Below are 21,479 nucleotides of genomic sequence, written 5' to 3' on the forward strand. Positions count from 1 at the left end.
TTGTCACTGTAAGATCAAAGGAAGATCCACAAACAAAGGTCAATCGATGGGTCTCTTGAGTACACAGGAGAGGCCATTGATGGTCATTGCAAACAGTGTGATGCTGAGTACACTGCCTTGGGGGACCCCATTCTCTTGAAGGCAGCAGCCTGCCAAGATACCATCAATGCAATACTGAAAGCACCTGTAGTCAAGCAGGGATTGAATAAGAAGTGGCAGATGTCCATATATTCCCTATCCATGAAGTTGGTGAAGGACGTTGTACCTCCAAGTGGTGTCATATACTTTTGAAGGTTAAAAAACACACCGCCTAAATGGTTTCATCACAAAGACTCCCGTATCATCGTCTCCAGTACTGCTAAATTGTCAAATGTAGAATGGTAGCACTTGAACCCATGCTGGAAACAACACGTATGACCCCAGGATTTGAGGAGTCATATGAGGCAGAGGTTGACCATGCACTCCAGAGTCTTACCCATACAGCTTGTAAAAGCTACAACACTCCAGTAATTGTTAGGATTGGCATGATCCGTGCCTGGTTTCCATAACATAATTAATATTCCCTCCTCCAAATCAGATCTGATTAAAAAAAGACAGGAGATTTCTTAAGTTCCCGGGCACATGCGATGGAGCATAGCATAATAAATTTGATCTAATTCCGGAGCAGTGTTTCTGGCCGTAGATAAGAGATGATTCCAATTCTCACATGGCGTATGGAAGGATATAGACCTTATAACTACAAAAGAAGACTGTGCCTCTTCTCCACAGTCCTATGGAACACCTGAAATGCAAGAGTTTGTCTGGATGATCCAGTGATGGAAAAAAAGCATTCAGGTAAAACCTGAGCCACTTCTTTAGGCGCATCCAACAAGACTATTTCTCAACAAGGCCTTAAAACGTGTACCACCCTTGCGTAAAATCCGCATTGTAGATTTCCAAACTCATGCATCGGAAATGGAGCAATTAATGGAAGTCGTGAATTCCTTCCAGGAGTTCCTCTTCCATTCTTTTATCACTCACTTTGCTTGAGCTCTCGCAGACTGAATATTTTCTACTGTTGGATGGTGTTTGCATTTCTGCAACGCTGTGTAGCTGACTCTGATAGCCAAGCGACATTCACTGAACCAAGGAACAAGGTGTCTGAGGTCGTTGCTAGACTGGGGAATGGAATTGGCAGCAGCACAGTGGATGATACAGGTGACATGATCCATCATCTCCTTGAAACATTCCTGTTGTTCAAAGACATGTCAAACCAATTTGCCCTTTGAAGCATCCATCTTAGCAGTCTCCTGTCAATCACTGTCTTGGTCAGCAGGTGGATACACGCCGAAAAGTGGTCACTGGAATGCGAACATGTGGTGACTTCCCACTGAACTGAGTCTACAAGAGATGGAGAGCAAAAACAAAAGCCAATGGCTGAAGATGACCATATAGCTGTAGAAAAGTATGTCGTCTGACCAGAGTTCAAAAGGTAGATACACTCTAAATGGGCCAGATGATCAACAGGGCAAGATGCTCAACAGCAGGTGCCCAGAAGTTGCCCGTTAGAGACTGTTTTACCTCAACAACCATTCATCCCATCACAATGTAGTATACCTTGAGACTGAGGAGTTTTTATAGGGAGGTGCGTACCCTCAAAGCCCAGGCTGTGCAGCCAAAGCCCCCATTCTCAGAAATGGACAACTTTTCACCGCCACTCCTAAAGATTGTCCTTGAAATATGCTCATTGTTTATGGCAGAAAAGGTTTGGAAGATCTAGATAGTCACAAGCTCGAAAAACCCAGCGCCACCATATCCATATTCAATCACTACTGGTGGAGCTCCATGGGGGTGGGGGTGGAAACGGCCCATCCTTCCCTAAGTTGTGGGACCTCAAGGGGTAGTTCTCAGCATCATCGAGACATGCAAACCCTTTCACCCAACAATGATAGAGTCTATGAAAAAATGGAGTCCTTGGGAGGATGAGAGAGAAGCGGAATTGATGAAACACTATTGGTCTACCATTTTATGATTCTACTTCATTAAATGTAAGCACAATATCAGAAATTCTGTACATTTCATTCAATCGCTGCAAGAACTACATCTTTGTTATTAGAACCTTATGGTGAAATCTGATGTAATCGCCCTCTTCACCAGGATGTTGATTTCTGATAACTTCAAACTTATCAGGGAGGACTGCAGTGCCACAATAGCCAATAAATGGATCAGTTATGGTGAAATTATTCATGGAGGATTTCAAAGATGTTCTTTCGAGAGCAATTACTATCTTCATATATAGTTAAAGGCTACCCGGCCACTGACCGTGTGTGTGAATGCCCGAACTTCTAAGGGAATTGCCACCTTAGTGTGTGCGAGTGAGTGGATAGGCAAATATCTATTAGGTACATTATGTATGTACATTATGGACAGTTGGGAATGTGGGTCTCACGAGAAGTGTGCAAGGGATAAGTCCCTGCAGTCACACTATTCATCTGTGACCTCGGTTGCTCAGATGGATAGAGCGTCTGCCACATAAGCAGGAGATCCCGGGTTCGAGTTCCGGTCGGGGCCCACATTTTCAGCTGTCTCCATCGAGGTATATCAACAACACCTGACGGCATGCTGAGGGTTTCAATTAATTATCATTTAACTTGTCACACATATGTACCACCATAAAGGTATTGTACATTAGGTCTAACCAAATGAGGTACTATGTTTGTTAAGTTGCTGTTCTCAGATTTGGGGGAGGGGGGGGGGGGGGAGGGGCGGGGGGGAGGGTGGATGTTCATGCTGTTTCCAGTTGCCCTGATTTAGGGTTAACCTTGGTTTTCCAAAGTCGATTGGGGCAAATGCAAGGAAAGATACAGAAAACTGGAAACAACACATATCAAGATACAAACCTTCACTCTTGATGACGTTCGAAACATTATGTAATCTATTCTTTTACCCTCAGGTTGCTCCCTTGCTACTCTTTTACCAGTATAGCTGTTGGCTGCTGTTTCATTTGTACCAAAATTTTTGTGGGTCTCCTGTACAGACAGAAAGAAAACAGTGAAAGTAGAAAATCTTGCACTGTGCAAAAACATTACATGTGAAAACAAAATTCTTGTACATTAAAACAAATCAGACAAATTTAGTTCATTAGCTAATCTATTAAAGATTCTTTAACATTATTATTTATACCTTTAATATCTCATGAGCTGACAACAGCTCTGAACACCACTATGCTTTACTAGACATGACCCCTTGCAAGTGGTATGCCCTTGCCTTCCTCCAACCTTTGAAGTTGCTTATCCAGCCACAAGAGTGTTAAATTACCTCCATCATATCCATACTACTTTGTAGCTGGGAATTATGCTTTATTTTAACGGGCTGCAAGGTCTCTAGCTTTGAATTCTCAGGACTTATATTTTCAGGGAGATATGAAACAGCGAGTTCATAGCTCACCTGTTACATCTAAAATGAATCTTATTGCTAATATTGCTGCAGTAGCACTTTAATTCATACCAAAGACTAAATGTGAAATGGTGTTCAATAATGGCACAGTGCCTGCTAGAATCCTACAATATTAGTGCAGAATTTAACAATTTCAACTCTCATTTAAAAATATGGCAATTTCTTTGGGTTCAGGGAAAACTGACAGTCAGCAAATGATGCTATTTACATAAAAAGAACTCTTCTAAAAACAAATATCTAACAACTGTATTGCTAACACCACTAAATCACAGGATAACATCTTAAGGACTGTCCCTCTTCAATTATCTTCATACTTATAGAATTTTAAGTTCTGTTTGTTAACAACCACAAAGTATTTGAAATCTCTCATGTAGTTTTGTTTTCAATAGCTAATGCATAACGTAAAAGTATATTATGTTCCATATTTATTAACAAACAAAGGTGTTAATTGATAAATACTGAATCATAATTCTTAAAATAAAATTGACATCTTTTTATTATTATATGGGTGGAAATGTCAGTCTTCAAGAGAAATTAGCATTTGGTGCCAAAATATGAAATTATAAATAAAAATAAAATATTTTTCATTTTTAGAGATTGAATTGTATAGGTGTATCCACACAAAGACTTTTTTCTGTTCAATTTTCCACATCCACTTAAATTTCCAACAGTGCAACTATGTATGCACATTTGTGCAAGTGTAATTTCCTCAAAATGGAGGCCATGCGTAACCGCTCATTGCTTCCCGGCATCAGTGGATACCTCTCTTGTTCAGCAGATGACAGGCAGTTGAGGTCTTTATGTGTTTCATCTTGTAAGGTGTTGAGGTTATGCATTAAGGTCATTATGTGCAATAATGTCTGTTGACCCCAACGGAAGCATGCTGAAGTTATGTACAGGATTATAGGCATAGAGAAGTCATACGGATTGCCACTTCTAAAGATTAATGGAATAAAAAATTGGGGTGTGACACCCCAAACATAAAGTATTACACAAAAAGTCTCTGTTTACATCTCTCTAAAAAATGAGCATTTTTCCAAGCAGGAAAACAGAGAAAAAGCAAGTTATAAATTTATGCAAACAGCATATGAAATCTGTGGACAAATATTAATGTTATCGCAACTTGGTAGCACAACAACTGAGGAGAAGAAAAGAAAAGATGAACCAACTGAAGCACCTCAACAAATTAGCAGAAATTGAAATGAAAGACAGTGATGAAGTAAACAATAAGAAGTTGAAAAACACAATCTTCATTCTTGTATATTATGGGGTCTATGACATTACCAAACTAATCTACATACATTTTCCTTTGATTGAAGTTGTTTGAACAACATTTTATACAATAAAATACAAACAATGCATTGAAAGCCAATTAACCTTCACAGAATGACTAAAAGTATTTCTTAGTTTCAGGAATAATCACTGAAACGCTTTGATTTGAGATGAAAATAGCTAAAACTGGTATCTGGTTGCCAGTGCGTTAAAAGTTATTGCCTTATCATTGCAATTTCCTAAGCACCAAATCTTGAATCTCACTGTGACTTTCTTCTGAAATCTGCATACAAAATGTCACTGTCACATTGTATGCCATGCACCTCTGTTATTTTGATACTGTTTTACCCACAGTCATTCCGTGTTCTCTTTTTCTTTCACCTTTTGTTACCACAAATGTAACACAAATTGCTTAACACTTTGGGTCCTGAGCCATTGCACGCGCGTGTCTACCATAAAGACTGGCTGATTTTAAGGTACTTTAAACTACTACAACTCACGAAAGGTTTCAGTTATAGCAATAAAATTACTCTTATTGAGAAACCTAAACTTTCTTGTTTAAACCATATATAATACCTTTCTCTTGAATTAATACATACTTTTGACAAGCATTATTATTATAACATTGTTTTTGAAAAAAGGAAAAATTGGTCAAAGGTATATTCACTGTATTTTCTAGAAGGAATTTTTTTTTTATTTTACGCAAAAATTGTAACTATGATGGCTACAGTATGTCTAATCTACAGTAAACTCCTGTAACTATTTTAGGATGCAATTTTGCTCTGTGTGTGGTAAATTTTGAAGCTCAGCATTTTGCACAATGGTACTTTATATTCACTACACTGGTAGCTTGTGTCTTTTCGCCACACTTTTCCAGTCAGTTTTTTTTCCTCTCAGAGAACACACTACACATTGTTTTTGTTTCTGTTTCTTACCTACTTCTGTCTCAATCTTTTCCAGGAACTGATTTCCAGTTGATAGTCCTGAGAGTCCAGATGGACGAGGTTGGGGTTCAAGATCTTTGTTTGTGCAAGATCTACACAGATAACTGTCATGAAGTGAGATGTTGTGAGGCATTTTCCAGTAACTTTATTGTATAATATGCAGGAATTTACAATCGCCATTAGTATAACATGGAATGCCAACTTTCTCCACCACTTCGCCATGTCGACGCTACTGAGACCGCACGGGAAAAAAATCGCCGCTCACAAAACCTGACAAATAAAAAGGGAAGCACACCCTTACACAGCATGCCCGCACCATCTAGTGACCAATACTTGAACTACAGTCCATGCAGTGCCTCCAGACAAGCAGGAGCCGTAAGAACACACAAAGGAAGGAACGGGGAGAACGAGAACATGCACCCGTAAAATTATGGGTGCCGGACTTTCGGGCAGGCAGTGCACGCCCGTATTTTTACGGGCGTCGGCACCTAAGTGTTAACAAAGAAATAGATGAAAAGCAGATTGCTTGAACAATAAGGCAACATGTGGACCCCAGAACACACATGCTTATGTGCATCCTTCCTACTAATTTTCGTGCATGTACTTTTATTCCTGTGAGTCAGCAATTGCACGTGATGATAGAGGCATCATGTGGGTATTTCTTACAACTGACTTTCTTTTCATTTAACAATAACGCATTTCACATGTCTGCATTAAATTTTAATTTATTTTCGTACGACTAGTAATATTATATTTTAATATTAGTCAGTAATAATATGGGAGTTAAACACAAATGCAACTTGCAAGATCTTAACTAGCAAACATACAATTAATAGATTTTTACATTATGCACTCAGTTACCAAAGATTATGTTAATAATATTTCTTTTTTTTTAGGAATTGAGTCAAATTGCTTTAGAAAATTTATTTTTGAGGGTGAGATTCAGTGCCTATTAGTACGATGAAAACAGATGAGGGACAGTCCATAAGTTCCCCTTTTCAGACATTTTCATATGAAATTATAGAAGTATTCACCAAACTCTCATAAGGTACTAACCGTTGGATGAGCCACACAGCAACTGTCTTCTAATTCTGCATATAAGCAAATAATTCTTTGGGCAAGGTCACCAGGCAGTGCATTAAGGTCACCACCCAAGATAGCCACATCGGAGCCTGCTGCTGTTAGCCGTACAAACTGTGCTGCATCCAGTGCTTGAAGTACACGGTGTGCCAAGTACTCATCATTTGATGGATTGTACTCCGCATGCAGCTAGAAAAAAATAAAGTTCGTTATTTCTCAAGAGCTTATACTTACAAATTAGTAGTTTTGTGCTTCTATTGCGTGGTTTATCATGTGACAGACAGTATTTGGGAATCTGTAATTGATTACAGAGAAGATATTAGGAACCAATGGCTCCCAAGACACCATTTACAAATACTGAACTGACAACCAGAAAACATCAGTTGTAAAAACATATAAAATTTCTAATTAATTTGTTTTACATTACTTCTTCCTCAAAGCAAAAACAATGAGGTCAGAATTTAAAGTCACTTTTATGTCTTTTTCACACAATACAATGCATAAAGATGCAACCAGTCTGCAGTTAAATCCCACAGTTGGGATGTGATACAATCCATATGCTGTCAGAGCCATGTTAATACACTCCTGGAAATGGAAAAAAGAACACATTGACACCGGTGTGTCAGACCCACCACACTTGCTCCGGACACTGTGAGAGGGCTGTACAAGCAATGATCACACACACGGCACAGCGGACACACCAGGAACCGCAGTGTTGGTCGTCGAATGGCGCTAGCTGCGCAGCATTTCTGCACCGCCGCCGTCAGTGTCAGCCAGTTTGCCGTGGCATACGGAGCTCCATCGCAGTCTTTAACACTGGTAGCATGCCGCGACAGTGTGGACGTGAACCGTATGTGCAGTTGACGGACTTTGAGCGAGGGCGTATAGTGGGCATGCGGGAGGCCGGATGGACGTACTGCTGAATTGCTCAATACGTGGAGCGTGAGGTCTCCACAGTACATCGATGTTGTCGCCACTGGTCGGCGGAAGGTGCACGTGCCCGTCGACCTGTGACCGGACCGCAACGACGCACGGATGCACGCCAAGACCGTAGGATCCTACGCAGTGCCGTAGGGGACCGCACCGCCACTTCCCAGCAAATTAGGGACACTGTTGCTCCTGGGGTATCGGCGAGGACCATTCGCAACCGTCTCCATGAAGCTGGGCTACGGTCCCGCACACTGTTAGGCTGTCTTCCGCTCACGCCCCAACATCGTGCAGCCCGCCTCCAGTGGTGTCGCGACAGGCGTGAATGGAGGGACAAATGGAGACGTGTCGTCTTCAGCGATGAGTGTCGCTTCTGCCTTGGTGCCAATGATGGTCGTATGCGTGTTTGGCGCCGTGCAGGTGAGCGCCACAATCAGGACTGCATACAACCGAGGCACACAGGGCCAACACCCGGCATCATGGTGTGGGGAGCGATCTCCTACACTGGCCGTACACCTCTGGTGATCGTCGAGGGGACACTGAATAGTGCACGGTACATCCAAACCGTCATCGAACCCATCGTTCTACCATTCCTAGACCGGCAAGGGAACTTGCTGTTCCAACAGGACAATGCACGTCCGCATGTATCCCGTGCCACCCAACGTGCTCTAGAAGGTGTAAGTCAACTACCCTGGCCAGCAAGATCTCTGGATCTGTCCCCCATTGAGCATGTTTGGGTCTGGATGAAGTGTCGTCTCATGCGGTCTGCACGTCCAGCACTAACGCTGGTCCAACTGAGGCGCCAGGTGGAAATGGCATGACAAGCCGTTCCACAGGACTACATCCAGCATCTCTACGATCGTCTCCATGGGAGAATAGCAGCCTGCATTGCTGCGAAAGGTGGATATACACTGTACTAGTGCCGACATTGTGCATGCTCTGTTGCTTGTGTCTATGTGCCTGTGGTTCTGTCAGTGTGATCATGTGATGTATCTGACCCCAGGAATGTGTCAATAAAGTTTCCCCTTTCTGGGACAATGAATTCATGGTGTTCGTATTTCAATGTCCAGGAGTGTATTACAATCCAAGTATGTTTGATTTTTTTTCTATCTTTCTAATAAAATGGTACTGGTAATAGCATTTATGAAGCACTCAATTTGTTTCCTGAAAAGGTCTCGGAATTAGATCTGTGTGGCAGTGTAGAAATTATTGTAACATTTCAATGAGTGTCATATGCAACATTCACACAACATACAAACAAGAACAGGGAGCGGTTAATTGAATTTTGTACTACAAACTGATTGGTTTTGAAACAAGGTTTAAGAGACGACCACATAAGTTAATGACATGGAAATGCCCTAACATCAAGCTAGGAAAGTTCCAGATAGATCATGTGGCCATGAATCAGAAATTCCATAAGGAAATATATAATGTTAAAGTGGTGCGTGGTGTCAATGTTGATTCAGACCACTACATGACACAAATTAAAATCAGACTAACACCTAATAGAGAACCTCAAAATTTAGATATTATCAACAATTAGCTATTACAAGAGATCAAGAATATCTTTAAGTGACAATCTAGAAGCCACTGTCAATCAATTAAAAGTCTTGGCTGAAGAAGTACCTCCTGCGAGGAATGCGACATAGCATTTAAACAAAGAAATTAGAAGGGACAAAAGGCAATTTCATAAGAACTCGCTAAAGTCTATCGAGGATGCTTTCAATTGCCACAAGACAAGAGATTACTATCAGGCATTCACACAGTACCAGTCGAAATACACTCCACCTCCTCTTGTGATGAAGGATACAAACGGAAAGATAGCACATAACAATTATGGCACTTCAATGATATTGGCTAAATATTTCAAACAGTTACTAAATAGTGTGGAACCTTGTGTAGTAATGGGCGAGTTGTGGCGCCCTGGAAATATTCAAAGTCCAGAGTTGGCATGACCGCACGGGCCACTTGGCAAGCTGGGGCTAGCCAGTGACTGCAAGGTGCCGTACCTTAACTGAAGCAAGAGGGGTAGCCCCAACGAGTAATGCAGGCCGACCACGTGGCTGGGAATTCCATGCTAACACTGTCGCGGAATGGGCTTTGTGTCGATGAAGGAGATTTGTATGCCACGGAGTCCCAAAGATGGCGGACTTAGTGAAATCATAATGGCGGACATTACATAGCTCATGTAGAAATTAAGAATAGCCAGAGGAATTATTGGAGGTCAAAGTGGCCCATTACTATTAATCACATCAGGCCATAAGTACTCCACAGTGACATGAAAAAACGGTAGCAGCATGCCTATAAATATATTTATACGTCTACGTCTTTGGTTATATCTGATATATACTATTCATGAAGAAATTGGTCAAATATTTACTGTGTTTTAGAAAGCACAGAGACCTTAGGCTACTGGCTTACTTCTGTTCTATTCCTGTGATATATGTTTATTTAATTTGTTTATGTATTTAATAATGTGTGTTAGAGTATGTTTATGGTGCAGCCGTAGGAATATTTATTTAATTTCAAGTTATTTAAATGTAAATGCAGTATTTAGAATGTGTTTGACTATGTTTGTGAGGCTTGAAGACATGATGGGAGCACTCTAGCCAATCACAGTGCTCGTGAATGGGGAGACTGAATGGAAGTGGGAGAACAGTATGGTAGAGGACACGGGAGAGTCCTGGACAGTACAGCGCAATGGACGCACAGTCGCAGGAAAGACTTGGAGAGTGGAGCAGTTTGCGCGTGGTCGCAGGAGGTAGAAATATTTCATAGTGCCAACCTGTGCACTTGTGAGATTTTCGTGGCTTCTGCAGTAAAGATGTTGTATGCATTTAGAAGTGAATATTTCGCGAGCTATGTTGTTGTTCAAAACTAAATATGTGAAGTAGCAATCTATTGTTTCCCTGTCATTCAAATTATATTTTATTTAATTGCTGGACCATGGACACCAATAAGAGTTTTACAGTAATAAAAAGCATTCTTAAAGGTACTTCTACTATCGTATTCATCATTTAAGGTCAATAAAATAGTACCTGCAGAATTTATTTAATTGCAGATTTTCATTTATACATGTCTATATTACGTTCAAAATTTACAATTGTCAAGTGATAGGAACCTTTGACCATTTGATTCATGTGTATATTCATATCGCATACACAAAAAACAAAGATGCTATAAGTTACAGCATCTTTGTTTTTTATATATATTTTTCCCACGTGGAGTGTTTCCCTCTATTATATTCATATTGCATACTGTAGACTCGGTAGTATTTGGCTTGTAATGTAGCAACTACATATCCCAGCCCCTAGACAACAAAACAAGCCAAAACTTTTAATATTTCAACTTTGAGCCAGAGGGTACATAGTTGAGGGCCACCACCACATTATTTCACTCTTATTTGAAAGCCCCTATCCAAGAAACAAAATGCTTTTAGAAAGAGTTATACCACCACATCCAAATGAAGTACAAGCAGTGATTAACTCACTTCAGAATTATATAGCAGCAGGTGATAACCAACTGGTGGCAGAACTTTGGAAATATGCAAATGTACAAACTATTTGGAACTTACACAAACTTCTTACTGACATTTGGAATACTGAGAAGTCCCCAGAGGAATGGAATGTTGCAATAATCCATTCACTACACAAAAGGGAGATAGATTGGATCCAAATAATTATAGGGGTATATCCCTGCTAGATATTACTTACAAAATTTTTTCCAAGGTTCTGTATTTTAGAATTCATGAACAGCTTGATGGTGAACTAGGCGAATATCAAGGAGGCTTTCGTGCAGGACGAAGCTGTCCTGATCAAATCATTAGTCTCAAATGGATAATGAAAGGATCAAAGGGTCTGGAACAAGAAGCTAGTGATCATCTTTGTTGACTTTAAAAAAGTCTACAATAGTATCCACTATGAATCTCTACTGTCAATTCTTAAAGAATTTGGTTTACATCAGAAACTTGTCAACCTTGTTGCAGTCACCTTTCGAAATACCAAAGCTAGAGTAAGGTTCAGAAATGAATTATCTGAATGTTTTGAGATTCATACTGGCCTTCGACAAGGCGATGGATTGTCTCCATTATGGTTCAATTGTGTCCAGGAGAAAATCATGCATGAATGGAACAAGATATGCCCACCATCTGTTAAGATTGGAAGAAAGATTCAACTTAACTGCCTTGCATTTGCAGATGATTTGGCGCTGTTAGCAAACTATATTGATGAAGCAAAGATTCCGATAGAATAACTAGAACAATTAGTGGCAAAAGTTGGACTACATATTTCGTCTGAGAAAACAGAAATAATGCCCAGCTTCCCACTTGACACATCCCATATCACAATCCATAATGATCAAAAAATTAAAGTAGTAAAAAAGTTTAAGCATTTTGGTGAGATTATTACCTGGAATGCTAATGAAAGAGCATCAATACAGAATAGAACTAAAACTACAGCGAGCATATCGCCAACCTACAAAAAATGACTCTCTCAATAAATGCTAGATTTCGACATTACTCCTCTGTTGTTAAACTGGAAATAACATATGCAAGTGAAACACTATTCAAACTAAATTCTCAAACAACAACTGACAAATGGCAGAAAGTTGATAGAAGACTACTCCAAACAATTATCAGTAAAAAACATCAAGTTAATGGGCAGTGGAGACTTTTTCCCAATTCAGTAGTATATTAAGAAAGTGAATCCAGTATTGACACAATGCAGAAAAAAAGAATTGCTTTTTTCGGCCACATATTTCATCTACCAAATACTAGAACCCTGAAGCAATTTTTTGACTACTTCTGGAACAGTAAAACCAAAAACATCATGTTTAAAGAAGTAAAAAGTGATCTGGATGAATCGAACATCACCACACACCAAATTCAACACAGAGAAGAGGAACTGCCTCTGAAGAACAAATACACAAGGCTGACATTCAAACCATCAGAACAGAAGACGTATGCCATATCTGCAGAAGAATGAGCAGCCAGAAATTTTGGAAAACAAAGAACTGCTAAGATCTAAGCATAATCATTGCAGACTTTGCTGTATTATGTTTGATTTTAGTGCTCCAATGTGGGTGTAAACTACGTAAATAAATAAAATAAATAAATAGACAAAAATCTTAATGAATATTCATTTTATGAAAAAAATATTGAATGTAGTAATTGAATTAATTAAGTGATGAGGGATATTTCATGTAAAGCAGGCCACACTTACAATTTTTAAAAGTTTAAAATTTGGTTCTTTTCATATGTTGTTTGAAAATGCTGGACTTTTTACTGTGTGTCAACAATGGTTTGTGGGTCATTATTGCTTTTCTTCCATTATTTGTGGCCATTCTTACAAGACTACTTGTTTTTTGTGTGATGAGAGAGTGAATTGTCGGAGATTTTGGACCTTCATTTCAACTAACTGGTAGGGAAGAATTAGTATATAATCATTTATATTACAGTTACATACCTTAATGTGTTGCATAAAGAGTGTACACTGAAGTAGTAAATTATAGGTCGGCGTAAATAATATAATACAACAGCAGAAACTTTCATGTAACATGAGTCACTTTCAGGTAATTGAGTTTCTATACCAAGAGAGATATTAAAGATAACTTTACCTTGTTCAGTAATTTACTTCTTTGTGCGAATATGTAACTGACATCACTACCAAAAGTTTCCCAACTTCAACCAAAATTGTAAAAACAGAAAATTAATTGTGTAGCGTGAGTCACGTAATCTGAGCCACAGTTGTATTTTTAATTTAATGTTAAAGAAGAGAATGCCCTTAACAGTGGCACAAAAAAAAAGAAAGTTAAAGAGTGAAGGTAAATATGAAGAATTTAAGAATCATCTGGAAGAAGCTAGAAAAAGCCTGCAGAAGGAGAAACAAAATTTTCTACAATTGAGTCAACATATGCATCAACTGTTATTAGAAGAAAGAAGAGCTAAAATTAGGGAGAGTGCTAGAAAACATAGGCAATGTAAGGTGGAAGATCAGCAACATAGTAAAGCTGGCTTGTCACCGTACAAGTCACACAGGGCACTGGGTTAACCCATGGCTCGAGCCAACTGTTTCTTGCCGTCTTCACCATGACGTAAACTCGCAGTTGTTTGTAAGTTATTCAGTGACTTCTGTGGAAATTCATTATGTGGAAAATTTGAAAAACCCAATGATGACAGTAGTCCAAAAGCCACTAGTCCAGGCAGGAAGGACACAATAGTAGTTACAGAAAATAATGAGAGAAATACAGTTCAAATTTGACACTTAGTCATGTCCATTATGAAAACATAAGAGGCATTCAAACACTGACACCCTGAAGTTCAGACTGGGAAATCTATCAAGTTTGCAGAAGTATGGCCACGACACGTCCAATTAAGCAGCAAACTACATCATAACATGTGTTTGTGTAAATAATATGACAATTTCATACATGCTATTAGCAATCTTCATAAGAAATGTGATAATATTCCAGCTTACTGCAACATATTTGTATCAACCCTCATGTGCCAGCCACACTGTGAGCTTTGTTGGTGCAATGAGTATAGCACATGTCTAAATGATAGAAGTTTTAAAAAAAAGTCTATAAAATTGACAAGCTGGAAATTGTGAATTTATCATGGTATGTTTGGAAGATGGAAGAAAACTGCTCTAAAATTATTAAAGTGCAAGAACAAGGCTCTACAGCTGATATAGTGAAATACTTTTCCATTTCCATACTTCCTTAGTTTCTTCTTCACTGTAATGCAAAGAGAGCTCAGTGTGCATCTTATTATCAGCAAAAGTAAATGGTTCTGAGCCAACATTCTAAGGAGTTTGCATTGCTGTATATTGATTTTTCTGAGAAAGACACCTGTGTTTTATTAAGATGAGGTGCAAAGTGCACACTGGACACAATCATAAGTTAGTATTGTCATTATAGCATTTACTTTCTCACCACCCAACTGTTTTGTTTCAGACAACTTAGCCCATTCCAAGGATACTGTGAATGTGTACATTAGCAAGGTGCTGTCAATTATACCTGAAAATGTGAAGATAATTTCAATCTCGTCAGGTGGACCTGCTTCATAATTTAAAAACAAGTATATTACTGCTGCTGTACCTCAATTTCATTCATTCCACAACGTGGAAATTTATTGGAACTTGTAGATGATGCATAAACTTTAGCTCAGGCAGTGCAAGTGCCACAACTATGCAGGTTTTTCATATGAGTACTGATGAAATTCAAGGAATCAATGTGAAACTTAATCTGGCTTAAATATTTTCGTAAGCATCATCAGTACCAAACATAAAAAGCATTCACTGCTTTCACTACAAGAAAGCAGCACTACAAACATATCTGCTGTCTCCAAAGAATTTCCCTGCTGCAGATCATCATACTGAAGAAACTAAGAAAGTGTGAAAACTGGACACTGGTAAAAAATAGAATATGACAGTAAATCCAATGCTGGAGAAGTAAGCGCAATTTTTGGAAATTCTTACCCAAGTAGTGCAATGGTGTGTACTGGTCACTATTGGAAATGGCCTGGAAAATGTGATGAAATTCTGTACACACAGTACAAAATTATAAAGAAAATTAATATGCTTGATGTCGTCAACACAAGAGGATATTTTCAGTTCTCTGACTTTTAACTGAATTTACAGTTTGTTTTTCCAGATGGCATGCTCTTGTAATTTTTCAAGATGTTTAAAAAGTGAAATGTTAATGTTAAGTTTATCTTATACAGTTTTTACAACAATAAGTAGCACTTAACAGGAGTCACGTAACATTGAGTCGTGCTTTTTTTCAATATATTACAAAATTTTACATGGTGTAAATATTTTTAGAAATCTCTAACAGTGTCATTTAAATGCCAACCTAACATGATTTTCTGTGATACAAACCAGATCCATACTCCTAACAGTTTGAGGAGAACTTTTGACCTAAAATGTACATTAGGAATAGGGTGTCCCAAATTTCTAACATGACTCACAATATAAATTGCATTCTTGTTTTTTTTTTTAATTTTAATGCTCTTCCCTGCTTAAATATCAAATTCAAGATCTTTGTCTAGATAACACAATATATAATGATGATTTACAAATGAAAATATGGTTTTATATATTGATAAAAGTCAACATAATACAACACTGATTTCAAAGTGTAACTTGAGTTACCATGGAACATCCAATGAGGTTTCAGATTGGTTTGAGACAGCAGGGGATGTGTAAAATATCCCTGTGCAGTCTTGACAGTGGAACTGTATGGTATGCTGGTGGTTACCCTATGCTGAATGGTGTCCAAGGAATGTGCTAGGAAATACAGCCACAGTTGCATTTGCTCACTTCTTTGAGTTTTTTTAATTTCAGAAATGAACGGTAACACTCTCAGCTGGAATTTCACTACCTCAATGTCATCAAAATAATCTACGGATGGAAATGTCCCATTGAAAAATGACATAGCCCAGTCTGGGTTTGCTTCCAGACACCAGTAGTTTCAAGTTCACCTGAGTCTGGTTTGCTTCCTTTTGCTTTAAATAACGTTAGTTTCTAAAATGTTTCAATGTCCATTATAACAAAAACAAATAACAATAAGTATAATTTCACATGAAAGAACACAAAAGCATTGGAGACGACAATAAAAATGCTAAATACTGCCAGATGTGAACCTCAACAATTCCCTGTAGCCCTTATTTCACTGATCACCTTGGTCTGCCGTCACCAGCAGCCGGCTGTGACCTTAGGCGTGCCAGCTTCCCAGAGCAGCAGCACGGCAGTCCTTTGCCATTTAACTGGCACTGGGAAAGTATGAAACATCTTGTACAATAGTGTACTGGCATCATTTCCATGGCAACTGTACAAGAGTGAAATGACACTACAGACATTTGCAGGGGCAGAGGTGGAATCTGACCACAATTTATTGGTTATGAAATTCAGATTACAAATCAAGAAATTGCAAAGAGTATGGAAACAAATGAAATGGGACCTCAATAAGATTGGGGGGGGAGGGGGGGGCAGACATCACTGAGAGTTTCAGATGTCACCTAAGTGACAATGGTCTGAAACTTGTTTCAAAGATCACGAATACGACACTTCATAATGATGTCAAATGTGTCAGGTTAATAAAAGGTGTCTATACAAGATATTACATTACACAAAATATTACATGACACTTAACTTTTTTTTTGGGGGGGGGGGGGGAATTACCCACTTACTGTACCCAAAAATTCATCTAATGAGTAGAAGGAGTTGCCATTCAGAAACTCTTTTAATTTCCTTTTAAATGCTATGTGGTTATCTGTCGGACTTTTGATGCTATTAGGTAAGTGACTAAAGACTTTTTCGGCAGCATAATTTACCCCCTTCTGAACCAAAATTAGATTTAACCTTGAGTAGTGAAGATCATCAGTGTTGTACACTGCTACTACTTTTGAATTCGTTCAGATTGTTAAAAACAAATTTCATAAGTGAATATATATATTGTGAGGCTACAGTGAAGATCCCTAGCTCTTTAAATAAGTGTCTGCAGGATGATTTTGGATGAGCTCCAGCACTTATTCTGATTACACGCTTTTGAGCAATGAACACTCTTTTACTCAATGATGAGTTATCCCAGAACATGATGCCATATGAAAGCAGAGAATGAAGACAGGTGTGGTAAGATAATTTACTGAGACGTATATAAATACAGCAAAACATGAATGGCTAGCTTTGAGAGATGAAACAGTGAAGGCAGCAGGTGATCCAATAGGTATAAAGAGAAGGCTTAGTAGGAATCCTCTGATATCATACGAGATACAGAAATTAACCAATAATAATAATAATGTTGTGTAGACGGGTAGACCGCTCGCCGGGTGCAAGTCTTTCGATTTGACGCCACTGCGGTGACTTGCGAGTTGATTCCAACCCAGCCGGGAATCGTACCCGGGCCCTTAGGACTGACATTGTCACGCTGACCACTCAGCTACCGGAGGCGGACAATTAACCAATGAAAGGAGAAGCTGTAAAAGAAGCACAGCAAATGAAACAGGTGAAAGAGAATACAGATGTGTAAAAAATTAGACTGGCAGAAACAACAAAATTTCTAAGTAGGAATGGCTAGAGGACAAATAGAAGGCTGTGGATGTATGTATCAATAGGGGAAAGATAGACACAATCTCTAGCAAGGTTAAAAAGACATTTGAAAAATGGAGTAATAACTTATGAACATCAAGAGCTCAGATGGCAAACCATAACTAAACACAAAAGGGAAAGCTGAAAGGTGGAAGGGACATATACAGGAGCTGTGCAGAGGAAATGAATTCGAAGACAGTATTATAGAAAGGAAAGAGGAAATAGATGAAGATGAGATGATAAGATATGATACTGAGAGGAGAATGTGACAGAGCATTGATAGATCCAAATTGTAATGAGACTCTTGGAGTATACAACGTTCCTTTCAAATTATTTTGATCCTTGGGATAGCCAGACATGACAAAACTATTCCACTTGGTCTGCAATACATATGAGATAGACAAAATACCCTTAGACTTCACAAGAATGTAATAATTCCAGTTCCAAAGAAGGCATGTGTTAATTAGTGAGAGTATTACTGAACTATCAATTTAAAACTTCATGGCTGCAAAATACTAAATATAATATAAGGCCCTAATACTTATCTTAGAAGATAAGTTAAAGGAAGGCAAAATATACAGTTAGCCTTAGAGAAGCCTTTTCGCAATGTTGATGCTGAAATTCTGAAGGTAGCAGAAATAAAATACAAGAAGTGAAAAGTTATATATAACTTACATAGAAAAAAAAAAAACTACAATTGTAAGAGTTGAAGAACATGAAGGGGAAGCAGTGCCTCAGTACGGAGAGAAGCACAGTTGTAGCCTATACCTGATGTTAGTCAATCTGTACATTGACCAATCACTAAAGGAAATGAAGGAGAAATTTGGGAAAGGGATGAAAGTTCAGGGAGAAGAAAGAAAAACTTTGAAGACTGCCAATCTCATTGTACTTCTGCCAGAGATAGCAGAGAAGCTGGAAAAGCAATTGAATGCAATGGATACAGTCTTAGAAAGAGGTTGTAAAATCAGCATCAACAAAAGAAAACTAGGTAATGGAAGGCAGTCAAATTAAATCTGTGGGTGCTGCGGAGATTCGATTAAGAAATGGGACACTAAAAGTAGAAGATGAGTTTCACTATTTAGACAGCAAAATAACCGGTGATGTTAGGACATAAAATGCAAGGTGGGTACAGCAAGTAAAGCATTTCTGAAAACGAGGAATCTGTTAAGACTGAATATTAATTTGAGCATTAAGAAGTCTTTCCTGAAGGTATCTGTCTGCAGCATAGCCTTGTGAACTATGATGAACTATGGTGGTTTCATCAAACCACCCTTCGGACTGAAGGCTAAGCCCACATCACCACCACCACCACCACCACACCACTGGCCTGGGCACACAGTATGTAGTGTGACACAGCTCTGAGGCTGCAGATCAGACTTCCCACTGCTGTGTTTACCTGCCACAGGTCAAGCTGGGAATGCCGTACTCACACCAAGGGCTGGTTAGAGAACATTCTGCCCACAAGCTATGTATCATTTTGCTCTGCCCACCCGCACCTCCCACTTGCTCATACACCATTAAAATTGCAAGATATACACTTCAGATACAGTCAGGAAACATACTGCTTTCTCTCACATATGTCTGCACAATGACAACAAGAAATACAGAAGTATCAGATCTCGAATAGTGGTTTTGTGACAACTATTCTTCCCACGCATTTTTTGTAAGTGGAATAGCAAAGGGGAGAAATGACAGTGATAGCAGATGTACTCTCAGCCACACAGTGTGTACACTCCTGGAAGAGGCAACCGATGTGTTTGTTCTTCCAACATGTATCTTGAGGAAAGATCGTGAAGATAAAATTAGAGAAATTATACCCAACATGGAGGCTTACCAGCAGTCATCGTTCTTTCCACGAATTATTCAGAACTGGAACAGGCAAAGGGGCAAGTAACACTGGCAGACAAAGTTCCCTCCGCCACACAGCGTGAGGTAACTTGTGGAGTACAGATGTAGATGTAGATGCAGATGCAGGTATGGAAGAATTCTGAAAATTTGATTGTATACCTAATAAGGAGGTGCTGAATTGAATTTAGAAGGAAAACATAGTTATCGCACAATGTATAAGGAGAGCAAGTTATTAACACTATACACGGATGTAGATTATAGTAGCTATTTGCAAATGAAGAGGCTTGTACAGGACAGAGCAGTGTGGAGAGCTGCATCACTCCACTCTTCAGACTGAATACAATAATGACAATGACAACAAATACAATATCTTTGCCAAATGTTGCAATGAATATACCAGACGATGATTGGCATGAAAATAATGTCAAAACATCTTCAAATTCCGTAATGACACTCAGATAGAAATATGAGATGTTTATATCATCAACATAATCTGGCAAAGACTACATTCACACTCAATTCTGTACCTACCAAAACTGAACACATTTACTGCTTTTGGTGAAGCTATTATTTATGGAATAGTCACAAGAACGACATGCCTCAGCTAATGGTCACATTTCAGAAACTGACAGTAAACAGCGATATCTAACCTGATCAATTGTGGATGAATTAAATGCACTGAAATGAAACGGGTGGAGTGATAGGGATGAAATGAGTTAAGATGCAATGACATATGATATCAGTATGAAATGTTCAGATATTCTGGACCTGCAATATAGAGAATGTGTGTGTCAACTGAAAATCGGTACCAGACCAGGATTCGAACCCTTATTTCTTGTTTATCGTAAGCAATCCCTGAACCATTAGGCAATCTGAGAATATCTTTGGGGCTGGCTCAAACTTTTATTGTCACTGATGTTTCCATTTATGATTTCCAAACACTGCTACAAGCGGTTCTCCCATGAGGTTTGTGGAAACAGCATCACAGGTACTGCATATGCATCTAAACTTTCTGCAGCACAACACCTTATTTACCAAATCTGGTACCCTATCACTTCCACCTTCTCTCAAATAAATTTGTGAGGTTAGATTAAGTGGACCATGCATCCATAATGAGAAGATTCTGCAGGGTATAGAACTACGTTCAGTGAAGAGGCTACAGCAGCTGTATGAGAGGCTTTGCATACCTTTATATTTGTAATTCAAAGATGGAATCTACTCTCTGGAAATATGTTGGGCCAAGTGCACTAACCTAAAAGAAGACCATGTCTACAAATGGAATGCATTTTTACTCGAAACACATTGGAGCCTGATAAGCTAACAATCTAGACAGAATCAGGAACTTGAGCATTGACTTTAATTTACATTTTTTAAAACATTTTTTTATTTGTACTTCACACTTCACAAATTATATCAGCTTGTTAAAAAGCCTTAAAAAAAGTCACAAAACAAGGAGAAGAAGTCCTGCAGAATTACACTCACTCTCTTGCAACCTCACTCACAGTCACCTGCACAATCAAACAATCTAACATCATTCAAGATTACGTAAAAGTGGTCAAATGTTCTAAAACAGGTGACTAAAACATAAAAGTGTTCAAAAATATAGATTGCTACTTACCGTAAAGAACACACATTGAGTTGTGCACAGGCACAATTAAAATACACTTACATAAAGCTTTCGGCCACAACATTCATCAGCAAAATACACATACACACACACATACACACACAAACACACACAAAAGCAAGTACACCTCACACACACTTGGCTGCCCACTCCGGCAGATCAGGCCCAGAAGTAGCAATCTATCTTTTTCTACAGTGTTGATATTCCTACCTGGAGTTTTCTATTGTTTAACTAAAACACAAGTAAGACAAGAGAAAAGCT

At 38.8% G+C, this 21,479-nt stretch overlaps 1 protein-coding gene across 1 annotated transcript in view; it reads right to left on the reverse strand.

Moving 5' to 3' along the window:
• LOC126281241 (putative neutral sphingomyelinase) overlaps positions 1-21,479 on the reverse strand; it is a 113,519-nt gene that overhangs the window by 49,387 nt on the left and 42,653 nt on the right. The window contains exons 4-5 of the mRNA XM_049980022.1: positions 6,708-6,920; positions 2,880-3,008 (exon numbers count right to left, since the gene is read on the reverse strand). Coding sequence (XP_049835979.1) covers positions 2,880-3,008; positions 6,708-6,920 — 342 coding nt within the window. The remainder of the gene's footprint in view (positions 1-2,879; positions 3,009-6,707; positions 6,921-21,479) is intronic.

The sequence above is a fragment of the Schistocerca gregaria genome, chromosome 7, assembly GCF_023897955.1.
Source record: "Schistocerca gregaria isolate iqSchGreg1 chromosome 7, iqSchGreg1.2, whole genome shotgun sequence".
In the NCBI taxonomy this organism is placed as follows: Eukaryota; Metazoa; Arthropoda; class Insecta; order Orthoptera; family Acrididae; genus Schistocerca; species Schistocerca gregaria.